We start from the raw sequence: 12,417 nt of genomic DNA, 5'->3' as shown, positions 1-12,417 counted from the left end.
TATATTCATATGTTATATTTGTACAAAACTAAAATCTTGTTAATTAATAATATGGGGATTGATTTTGTTAGAAAAGGTATACACAATTTATTTTTAGATGGAAGGGAATGAGGGGGAAGTCATTTTAAGTTCAATTATTATGATTAATAGCTTGATATTATTTGTATTCATTTTAAGCACCATGAATTATATGTTAATACTTTAAATGAAGAAAATAATAATAAATTAAAAAAAAAACTAAGATCTTGTGTTAAAACGGCCCAGGGCGCGCGTCGCTCTCTGGGAAAGGGAGTCCCAATGGCGCGCGGCGACCCCCTACTTCCGAGCCCACCCGCCGTTCCCCTCCCCTGAGAATGGAACTACAACTCCCAGGCTGTCCTTTCGCGCCTGGGCACGGGCGGGAGGAGGGCGTGGCCGCCGGGAGCCGTTTCGGCTCGCGCCTGCGGCCAATGAAAGCGCCGCAGCGCGGTGGGGCGGGGGCGGGGAACAAGGAGGGGCGTGGCCCGACGGGCGAAGAAGGCAGAGCCCGCGGGGCTAGCGGCCGAGAGGCGGGGCGGCGCCTGCGCAGTCCGGCCGGGCGCGGCCGCCGCTTTTTTTTTTTTTTTTTTGCCAGGGGAGCGCCGCCGTCATTCTAGCAGTCGCGGCGCGAGCGTGAGGGCGGGGGGAGCGGGTCTCGCGCTCGGGGAGCCAGGCAGCCGTTAAACCGCCGCCTCGAACGCGCGCGCCACGCAGCCGTTAAACCGCCGCCTCGCGCGCGCGCGCCACGCAGCCCCGGCCAGCCGCCTCCCTCCGTTCTCCCTGCCCTCGGCCGAGCCTTTTTTCCCTTTCTCTCTCTCGTTTCCCCAAGAGGAAGGGGCCCGGGGATAAAACAACCCCCCAAAAGCCGCCCGCCTCCCCCCCGCCGCCCCGAAAGCCAAGAAGATGGTGGACCGCGAGCAGCTGGTGCAGAAAGCCCGGCTGGCCGAGCAAGCCGAGAGATACGACGACATGGCGGCCGCCATGAAGAACGTGAGTCCGCCTGCGGAGAGGAAAGGAGGGGGGGAGAGGAAGAGCAGGAGGACACCCCCCTCCCGAGGGCTGGGATGGAGGGGGCGCCCTCCCCCTCGCGGACCCTTGTCGGCCACCGTCCCCCCCTCCAAGGAAGCCTCTTTCTCCCCCCCCCCCCCCACAGAAGAAAACTGCATGTCTTTTTGGGAAGAGGCAGGATGGGGGGGAATCCTCTGTGGCAGAGCAGCCCAGAAAATGCACTTATTGGGGGGCAGGAAATATATGCATGGAAGGGGGGCAGCATAATTGAAAGGAGAAAAGCGGGGGGGGGGTTGGAGAAAATGTCTCTTTTCAGAAGAAAGGAGATCAGCGCTGCTATAAAGCAATGTTGAGGTGGAGAGAGTTTTTTTATGGGGGTTGGTGGAAAATGTGCCTCCTTATCGAGGCGAGGGGAAGGAAATAGTCTTCAAATCTAGACACGAGGAGGCTGTGGATGAAATATTTTTATTGGGAGGAGAGGGAATATGTAATGTTGAGAAGGAGAAGAAACGCTTGATTGCCTTTCCTTTCTTTCATCTCTCCTTCTCTACCTAACAGCACTAGGGGAGCAAATGTTCCCCTTTATGGATGTTCTTGGTTGTGTCCCCTGCCTCTCCCTTCCAGTTCATATATTTAATTTTAGTTTAGATGTGTATCTTGCCTCATTCTTAATGACAGAATAGCTAAAAGATGCCATGATATATCTTTTGAATTAGGGGAATATCATTGTCTTTTATGAAAAATTGACATCTTGTTGGGGAGGTGTTGCATATCCTGTTGAAAAAATGCTTTAGGATCAAGTAGCTTTCTTGTCTTCTCTTCCCCTCCCACACCAAAATGTTCTTCTCCTGCTAGGGGTGACTGCCTCTTTAGGGGCAAAGACCATTTCTTCTGTTTCTTTGACATGTCTTCCCTTGTGCACATGTCAAAAGGATGCCTTTCTCTGAGTCAGAAATCTGTTTCAGTCTCCCCTTTTCGTATTGTACTACATGCACACCATTTTTAATACTGTTTCATTGCCTGGTATGCTGGTTTGAGTGTCAGCTTGGTAGAAGATGCAGCTTTGATATAATTAGTGAGAAGAATGATCTCTTGCGAACACATTTCTCCTCTCCAACCCATTGCTCTAGAAAATGTCTCTCCATGAAGCAGGTTTTTCCCTTGGTAATGTAAATGAAGATGTTTGTTCGGTGATGAGCATGCTTCTCCACCCTACCCCCCTCCCATCTCTGGGAACTAACCATGCCAAAAGTTGAAACTTTCCTGTATCTGCTGGGACAGTTACAGACCCCTGCCCCCCTCCCCAAATAGTTGCCATTTGTATGGCGAAAAACAGGCATTCCTTCTGACACATGCTGAATAGAACTCCCCCACCTTCTATTGCTTCCCTCTGGACAGATTACACCTACCTTGGTCTTGTGTGTGTGTGTGTGTGTGTGTGAAGTGCCGTCAAGTCGCAGCCAACTTATGGCGACCCCTTTTTGGGGGTTTCATGGCAAGAGACTAGCAGAGGTGGTTTGCCAGTGCCTTCCTCTGCATAGCAACCCTGGTATTCCTTGGTGGTCCCCCATCCAAATACTAACCAGGGCTGACCCTGCTTAGCTTCTGAGATCTGACGAGATCAGGCTAGCCTGGGCCATCCAGGTCAGGGCTGGTAGTCTTAGCACATCCCTTATTCCTCTGTTTAGGTACACTGATCTTAAAATGCCAGAGTCCAGTTTTGGGCCTTCTGGTGCTTTTTCAGATGCTGTGGATGCCTGTAGTGGCCGAATGGTGTATTCTGTCCCCTTTTCTTGAATATTTGTGTAGTGTTGTCAAAGTGATGATGTGTGCTGTGAATTGGCCCCTCTTTTTCATTCTATGTCTTATAAGGTGTCTTTGGTAACTGCATCCTTGTTATCTCTGTGCCTTTGTTCTTTCTCTCTCTCTGGATGGGGTAAATAAACTGTTCTGCATTATCATTGGGCCTAGTTTAAAATGGTATCTTCCTTGCTTGGGGGAGTCTTTATGTCTTTTAAGTATGAGTACTTTATGGATGACCTGTGCTGCCCTCCTCTCTCTCTCTCACCATAATGTGGAGATGTGAGGAATTCTGCAAGGTCCTCCTCAGGGAGTGTGAGTAGTGGTGGAAGGTGTAGGTGTCCGTGCCCCCCTTCCTCTCTGCTGTTTGGGCGGTGCCGCTCTTTGCCAGCTTTCCCATTAAATAATTCAGCTAATGTGCCCACCCCCACAGGCAACCCCACCCACTGTCTGCTACCTCCTCAATCTGCCTTTTGATGGGCGGTAAGCTAACCTCTGTATCCAAAGATATGTGCTTTAGACCAGTAAAAGCGTAACATTAATAATCTGTAAATCTTCCATCCCCTCAGTTCCCCATCTGATATTCCTTTTAAGATGAGGTATTGCACAGTGAAATCTTAATGGCATATAAAGAGTATGTAGGTTAAATAGTGTATAAATCTTTTCTGTGGGCTATTTCTCACTGTCCGTACTTACATCCTTCTTCAGGCGTCTGCTGTGAGGAACACCTGTGTTTATGGAGATTGGTTTCTTTTCCAGTGAAGTCTTAATCTTTGTGTGTCAGTTTTTTAAATGTTCCTTGGGAGATTTTTCCATGTTAAGCCATAATGTATTAATATATTTTATACTTTAAAATAATGTTCACGGAACTGTGTGGTATTTTAAAAACCTGGCCTCTTTTGGAAATCCATGAAATTAAAAAAATACATATCTTTGATCTGATCTTGCAAACAAAGCGGTCGTGGGAGGCAGTATCAAGTCATTCCAGAAGATTCTGCATTTGTCATATTGCAGAGAGGCTAGACTGGGTGGAGAGAGGGAGGGAGGGGTTGCTTTAAAGGAGAGAACTGTTCTTTATATTTGCCTTGTTAGTCAGGTCTGAGCCTTTAAGAGAGGCTGGGGTGGCCTCCCTCTCTGATGAATAGTGAATACTGATCCAGAATTGTCGCAGTCTGCCTAGGATGCCGTTCTTTCTCTTATTGCACCATTTTGCTGTAACCTTGTTTGCCAAACAGACGGAACTGCCAAAGCTTGGTTAGGAGTGAAGGAAGATGCAGCTACCAATATAAATGGGATGGAGATGGGGATTTAGCATAGTGACATGGTGGTTCTGTGTTAATAGCTGACAGCCCCTTTCTGCAGTATGATTTGATGTCAATTGTTCCTTTTTTGTATATATATCTTTGAACAGCTGTCTGCAATTATTAAAGAGTAAATATTATATAGAATGCACTCCAGTCTGTTACTATTTGATCCATAATTTCTCCAACAGCCCTCTAGATTGCTGTTGGCTTTTTTTTTTTTTTTTGCATTTTTTCTTAAACGTGTCTTAGCAGTAATTGTTCTTAAAAAGAAAAAGAGATATGGAAGTGTGGATATGTTGAATCTCTTCTAAAATAACCCAGGGTATTGTAGCTTCTCATGTTTGGCCCTTTGCATCTGACTCTCTGAAAATTTTAACTCAGTGCCTTTTCCAATACCTTACAGAAATTTTGCATTCTATTTATTCTATTGTGTAGAAGTGAAACACAAATCTATCATAATGGACTGGCTGTAGCCATTCCTGTTACTTAGTTCCTGCCCCTCTTGTTCATATCCCATTTAATTTTTCTCCACCCCCATTCCAGTTATGTGGGAGACTTATGACCTCACACTCATTTCTGTAGCAACACAATGATGTCACGTGTAACAATGGAAGCTGCATTGCACCCAGGTGGTGGCAGTGTGTGTAAGTGGCATTAATCCAAGGTAATGCAGAAATGTAAGTATAGTGATTGAATTGGGATTGGCGTATCCTGTCACAGAGATTGAGTTTTCCAGTCCTCTTCAGCTTGTGTTTTCACATCTAATGCATGTAATTGGCTGATTATATGTATTGCGTGTGGACTTTGCATTTACTTTTTTATAGAAATGTTGTGTTAAATAGTATTAAATACTTAACACTGAGAATTGATTTCACGTAACAGTTAAAAAGCACTCGAATCCTGGTATACTTAGCTGGAGACCTAGAATGTATTCGAATGTATTGTTCATGATTACTTTCTTACCTATGTTGGTTGGTACAGACATCTATATTAGATTTATTAAAGACTAGCACTGTGCGAAATTATTGTGGAGGCGTTCTGTCTCCTTATGTACAGAGTCATCTGTGATTGTGAAGCATTAATTTACTGATGACTGGTATGTTATATGCACCAAATTAAAGGTTCTTATTTCTAGAATCCTGGTGCTGTGAGTGGACAGTCAGATGCCTCTTGAGAGCTGGTTCCGCAGTGCACTGCCTCTTAGCAGAAGGCTTCATTTAACCCTCATGGTGAACAGCCATTGATGGGTCCCTCTTCCATGAATTTGTTTGTGTGTGTGTAAAGTGCCATCAAGTCGCAGCCAACTTATGGCAACCCCTTTTGGGGTTTTCATGGCAAGAGACTAACAGAGGTGGTTTGCCGGTGCCTTCCTCTGCACAGCAACCCTGGTATTCCTTGGTGGTCTCCCATCCAAATACTAACCAGGGCTGACCCTGCTTCGCTTCTGAGATCTGACGAGATCAGGCTAGCCTGGGCCATCCATGAATTTGTTTAGTCACCCTTTAAAGCCATCCCCACAGCTTGTGGCAGTGAATTCCATGTTACCTGTTTGTTATGTAAAGAAGTATTTCCTTGTGAGTGTCCTGAGTAAGCTTCATTGGATGCAACTGAGTTCCGAAGGGAGGGAGAAAAAAGTTTTCTCTGCTTTCTTCACTATGTAATTCTATAAATCTCTCATCGTGTTTGTCTTTGTGTACACTTTCTGCCACTACTTTTGGAATACACATCACTGGTAGCCAGTCACTTATCCTCTTTACATATTTCAAGCATTACCTTAGATAATGTGTCGATGAAGGGTGGGGTATTCCATACCTGTGCATAATTCTGGATTATTGTTCTAAATACGAAAGGTGGCTATTTGGAATGAAAGGTGATTTGTGTGAGCACCTTTATAATGGCTAAAATTGTAAGGTTGCCCAGTTTTACCTTTAGGGAGAATATGCCTAAAGCATCTGTGAAACTGATGCTTAAACCTGCCAGTCCTAGTTAAGCAAATCATAGGTCGTCATGCAACTGCTACTGGAGGATGTTGAGATCAATCTTCATTAGCTATAATGGAGGTGAAGCCTCTGGAGCAGGACCCCTTGGCACTTGCTGCTTTGTAGGAACTACATGAGGCTTGGCTAAGCATTTATGTATAACATGGACTAATACCATTCTACCACACTCAATCATTTATTTGGATTTCAACCACACTAAATAACTGTTTGTACTTCAGTTCCCTTGGAAGGTTAAGGCCTTCTAGTGTCTGCATCTCTGTGTTAAAGGAAGTCACTATGAATTCCATTGTTTTCTGGGGCTTTGTCTGTTTTATCATATTCTCCTTCCTGAAATAATCTGGTGCCCTTTAGACCATGTTGAGAGTAAAGTTGGTTCTTACTTAGCATTGAGTTCAGAGAGGGCTGACATTTTCTCTTCACGTTTGTGTTTAGAATTATGACTTTAAATTAACAGGCATGTCTTCCAAAGCCACTGGACTGTTTTCTTTTATTATATGAGGAAAATTGATAAGGAGGTGTGTTCTCTCCTTTGTGATGAGTTCTGTGAAACATTTTGAATGTTTCTCTGTAACTCAGTACCCCAAACGTAGTAATAGCATTAGGCAAAGTGTGATATTACAAGTGACCTTTAATACACTGTACACTTGACAGTGCTATAGCTATACAAAGATAGAGCAGAGATCTTGCCCTTTGCAACTACCAGCTTATGTTAGGGCAAGAAATAACACACCATGATCAGGGCCAGCCTTAGCTGAGCAGTCAGTATTAACTATTCTTGTCAGAATGGTAATTTCCGCAAAGGCCAGACTTGCACTTGGAGGTCTCTGTCAGTGCATTCCTAAGGAGACTTACTCCAGTCTAAGCCCATTCATTTCAATGGGCTTAGACTGAAGTAACTCTCCTTAGGAATGCACTGTAAGTCTTAGTTTCAATCAGTATTTATTATTATTCCACCAGTGAAATGGTGGAAAGGCACTAGGTCATCTTCCCTCCCTTGCCCCCCCTCCCTTGCCCCCCCCCCCCACGTATTTCAATAGCCAGAATATTTTAGCTTGGCTAGTAAGTAAGCAACCTCTTCTGTGTGCGAGGACATAGTTAGATGGTGGACCAGTTAGTGGTTGGGTCAGGTTTGACCCACAGATTATTAGTTGCTGGATTAATGCATACTGAGTAAATTAAAGAAAAGGATGAAATCAAAGTAAGTTTCTCATGTGGCTTCTAAAAGGATAATGAATTAATTTCTAAAAGGTCAACTAAGTAGATAAGAAGCTTTTGTTACCTTTAGAAAGGAAGACTAAGGTTGATTTATTTTGCTGTCAAATCTCAGCTGACTTTAGGCAGTCCTGTAAGGGTTTTCCAGGCATATTCAGAGGTGGTTTGCCATTGCCTACTTCTGCATCATGCCCCTGGTATTCCTTTGAAGTCTCCCATCCAAATGCTAGCCAGAGGCGACCCAGCTTAGCTTCTGAGTTCTGAGGAGATCAGGCTAGCCTAGGGATATGCTGCTTTATTTGGTTGTTAAGGTCAGGTGTTAAAAATTGCATTGCACCTTCTTGTGGTGTTCAAAGAATTTGACTTTCAGTGATTATTCATAAACATATGTATATATTTTATAATATATAATATCATAAACATAAAATATATGTATATATTTTAAAGGTACTGTTAGCTTACTCTTTTGTGCATGTGTTGAGCATGTGGTATTCTGTATGGTTCAGTCTTCTCTAGAAGGACTTCTCTCGTAAGTGCTGAACAGGATGACCTTGATGTTTTTTTCAACTCTGATTCTATAAGCCATAGCTTCCTGTTTTAAAAGGGCTTAGAACTCAAGGCCCTTGAAGCTGTATTATAACTCAACCATATAATGTCATAATACTCTAGTTCTAAACTGACTGGTTCATGCTTCTAGTCAGTGTGGTCTGGACTATGGGAATTGTTAACTCTTGGTATTGTCGAAGGCTTTCACGGTCAGAGTTCATTGGTTCTTGTAGGTTATTCAGGCTGTGTGACCGTGGTCTTGGTATTTTCTTTCCTGACGTTTCGCCAGCAGCTGTGGCAGGCATCTTCAGAGGAGTAACACTGAAGGTCAGTGTCTCTCAGTGTCAAGTGTGTAGGAAGAGTAATATATAGTCAGAAAGGAGTTGGGTTTGAGCTGAATCATTGTCCTGCAAAAAGTATCAAAGGTAATGTGCTAATTGTTGTCCTGTAAGTATCAAGATAATGTGCTAATGAGGGTGTGGTATGTTAATATGGAACCATTGTATCCTGAAGTGATCTGTTAATGTGTGAAATCCAAAGCTAATCCGCATGGCTATTGTGGACTGTAGTCTTTGTTAGTCTGGAGGTTTTGGACATTTCTATACTGGGAACAGGCACGCTTACTAATCATTTTGAACTGTGTGACTTTTGAGCAACAGGCTGTGTAGCAGTGTGCTGTTCTCTGGGGGGGTTGGAAACATGATCTCTTCCAGAGAAGTTGGTTCTCTGAAGGCTTTTGCCTTAAAACCATTCCTCAACTATCCCCGTGTAATCTACCCGGTGATTTTGGAACTTCCTTTTGTCTTGCTTTTGTCTTGTTCTGCTCTTGTCTAATGAATCATAAGCAGGAAATGTTCCCTTCTGTAAATGTTTACTAGCAAAATACTTTGTTTCCAGATCAGAGTGAGTGCAGCCCTTGCTTCCATGTACAGTTTAGTGAAAATGAGTGCAGATGTTTCTGTTGAATGTATATTTAAGGTTAGGAAGTGATAGTGGTAATGAATGAGTTGGGACAGCTGGATGTCAACTGAATTTAATATTAGTTTTATTAAAATATTTGTTCCTTCTCTGTCCCTTGACTCAAGATGGTTTACAGACAATAATTAAAACATTAAAATGTTCAGATTACTCCCCCCTAGATATCTATTGTTCATAACCCATCAAAAGCCCTGTCAAAGAAACAAGCCTTTGCAGTGCCTCCTGATATTCTCTTCAGGAAGCCTGTTCTACAGAGCGGGAGTTATAATGGAAGAGACCTGGGGTCTGGTGGATGCCAGTTGGCTCCCTGAGGGAACAACCAGCAGGTGGCAACCTAAAGGCCCTAGTTGGAGATACTGTAATCTCTTGAGTAGATGGATCAAGAGTTGCCAGATACACGAAGCCTTGTGGTGTGGCTGATTGTATGGAAGCTTGTAGACTTTTAATCAAAACCAGAGGCTTTTCATTGATTCTGCATTCTTTAGGGGTTTTCTTGCCATCAAGTCACAGGTGACTTATGGTGACCTCATTGGGTTTTCAAGGCAAGAGAGGTTCCGAGATTATTTGCTATTGCCTGCCTCCCACATCACGCCCCTGGTATTCCTTGGAGGTTCCCCATCCAGGTACTTGCCAGGGTCAAGTCTGAGTGTGTGTGACTGGCCCAAGGTCACCCAGAAAGTTTCCATGGGAGAGTGGGAATACAAATCAGGGTTTCCCAGTTCCTAATCTGACACCTTAACCACTACACCACTCTGGCTCTCAGAAACACCAGTACTCTTTTCCCTTAGTGGTGTGCTAGAACATCTTGGCAATGTGTTCTAGTGCAGGGGTGGGGAACCTTTTTTCCGCCAAGGGCCATTTGGATACTTTTAACATCATTCATGGGCCATACAAAATTATCAACTTAAAAATTAACCGACCAAGCCCCAAGCAGGCACCTGCCCCAGATGACCCCTCTGGCGTGGGCAAGCAGGCAGGCATTCAACCGGTGGTGCACTCGCCCACCTGGTGGCACAGGATTGTCTGTTGCACCAGCCGGGTGTAGCCATCCAGCCACATGCCAGAGTTGCTCCTGTTCCACATGGTTGGGGCTGGATTTTACAGCCGGGTCCTGCTACCTCCACCTGCAGGGATGAAATGAGGACACACTGGCTAAGAACCTGCCCCCCCCCCGCACGTTTTTGACCCTGCCCCCTTTAATCCCTCCTTTGTTGCCACTTCTGACCCCAGCCCTCTTGTAGTACAGAAAAAATACATTTCTCCACAGCCTGGGTGGGAAAGGGTTAACACAGTTTCTTGGGTGGTCCTAGCAGCTTCATAGCTAATGACTCTTCTGCAAGGGGGGGGGGAGATTCCTTTTCTCAGCAAAACAAACTCACATCCGCCTTGAATAGAGGCTATTCCTGACCGCAGGAGGGGACGGATTGCCAGTTTTAGATCCTTCTGAGCTAGAGATCTGCAAGACCCCTGAAGGGCCAGACCAAATGATTTTGCGGGATTTAAACGGCCCCCAGGCCTGACGTTTCCCACCCCTGTTCTAGTGTTTGTAACCCATGTAGGAAGTGTGACTGAGATGGTTTTCTCCATGCCCAGATGAGAATTGCAAATAATCTCTGATGCTGATACATCTTTGTGGCAGCAAGGGAAAGTGATGGTAATAAAACAATCTCTGCTTTAATCAATCATATCTACTGTTAATCATTTTAGTGTGTATGTAATTACATTTCTTGTGAATACAAAATGTATTTCACGAATTACCAACCCTTTCTGAAAGCCTGGAGCATTCTAATTGTAGTTCCATTTAAGTAGTACTGATGCTTTAATAACTGTTTCTGTCGAACAAGATGGAAGCTACTGTCAAAAGAATAAATTTCAGAGATGACTTGCATTCAAATAGTGACGTCACTCCTAAAATCTTAGCAGTGACCACTTGGCCAAAGGGATTTTTTGAACAGCTGACTTTGAGGCAGCTGCAGTGGTGGCAAGGAGGGAGGATAGGCTTGTGAAAGAACCACTCAAGTGGTTTCAGATGCTATTTTGGCAGAAGCTTGCGAAATTTGCCTACTCATTGTAGCTTGATTTTCAGCTAATGATGTGGCTTGTAAGGTCCAAGCTGTAGCAGGCACTCGAATCCAGAATATTAGTCATGCATTGGTAGGTTTGATATTGGTGGCCACGAAACATGGTGATGTTTATGGGCTTGTTCCTCCTATTCGCTATAGCAACTGTGTTGCATAGTTTTAAAACTTGAACAGAAATATTGAGTAAACCCAGTGATCATGTCCTGTAGCTTTTTCTTCTGTTAATAGGTCACCCAGTGAGCTTCCATGGAAAAGTGGGGATTTGAACCTGGGTCTCCCAGATTCTATTCTGATGCTCTAACTGCTGCACCACTTTGATTTTCTGTACAGTTAAACAGTATTCAGCCACAACTTTGTAAATAGAAACACAAAGCTGAAGACCTTCTACAGTGGACCACATTCTAAGCAGCAGGTAAATATTGCAGGAGAACTATGGGGAAAACACATCAGGCGTGGCATCTTCTGTTCAAGCTTTAAAACTATGCAGTATTGTCACTATAGTGAATAGGAGGGAGCATATGAATTGTACAGTTGCTGAAGTATTTTCTCAAGACTTCAGTATCTTTTAGTCACTACTGTTATGTGGCTTTGCAGCAAACCTTTGGTGTGTAATCTCCAGATCAATGGCACATTGGAATGGCAGGCCATCCCTTTTTCTTGTTGCATCCAGTTACTTGATGTGGTGGCAGGTATGGTAAAAAGCAGCATCGTTGCCATTAATGGTTTAGAGATTTTATAGAAGAACAAACTGAACTTGTGTTTTCGTTGTTAGAAGCCTGCAGCTCAAATCAGCATATGAAATTCAGTACTCTTTCTCAGTACCTCTTGGCTGTCACTCCTCAGATTGGTAGGTCAGATTGCTGCAGTACTAGCAGAAGAAATGGCTGGCAAAATTCTCCTATGCAGTTCTTAAAGTCACAGGATCTTAAGGTGGCATCCTAAACCTCCACCTCCTACACCTGTTTGCTTTTGGCTTCAAGCTTATAACTTCACAGCTCTGCTCCATTCTTTCAGCTACCCCGCCCCTGAATACTCCACTGCTTAAGTGTTCTCTCTTTTTGCTGTCAAGTCACATTTAACTTATGGCGACCCCTGGTGGAGTTTTCAAGATAGGAGGCATTCAGAAGTGGTTTGCCATTGCCTGCCTCCGCATAGCAACCCTGGACTTCTTGGAGGTCTCCCATCCAAATACTTGCCAGGGTAGACCCTGCTTGGCTTCTGAGATCTGATGAGATCAGGCTAGCCTGTGCTATCCAGGTCAGGGTTTTTTACTTTCTGGGAATTAATCCCACTTGGTTTTTCAGTACTTGGCTTTCCCTGTACAGTTACTTCTTCAGTAGGAAAAGAACTGAAATTCTAACTAGGTGTGAATTTTTAGCAAGTTGGGTCAGGGTTCCCCTGACTCACTGTCTTCACAGCCACTTGACAGTTGCAGAGATCTCCCCAAGCACCATAGGGCCAAATTTGGAT

At 44.2% G+C, this 12,417-nt stretch overlaps 1 protein-coding gene across 1 annotated transcript in view; it reads left to right on the top strand.

The window, feature by feature from the left end:
* Positions 1–878: 878 nt before the first annotated feature.
* Positions 879–12,417, top strand: part of YWHAG (tyrosine 3-monooxygenase/tryptophan 5-monooxygenase activation protein gamma) — a 37,814-nt gene continuing 26,275 nt past the window's right edge. The window contains exon 1 of the mRNA XM_056865168.1: positions 879–1,008. Within this exon, the coding sequence (XP_056721146.1) occupies positions 922–1,008 (87 nt within the window). The 5' untranslated portion in view covers positions 879–921. The remainder of the gene's footprint in view (positions 1,009–12,417) is intronic.

Source organism: Euleptes europaea, chromosome 19 (assembly GCF_029931775.1).
Source record: "Euleptes europaea isolate rEulEur1 chromosome 19, rEulEur1.hap1, whole genome shotgun sequence".
NCBI lineage: Eukaryota > Metazoa > Chordata > Lepidosauria > Squamata > Sphaerodactylidae > Euleptes > Euleptes europaea.
The sequence above is the reverse complement of the archived record's forward strand: the minus strand, read 5'-3'. Positions and strand labels throughout refer to the sequence as shown.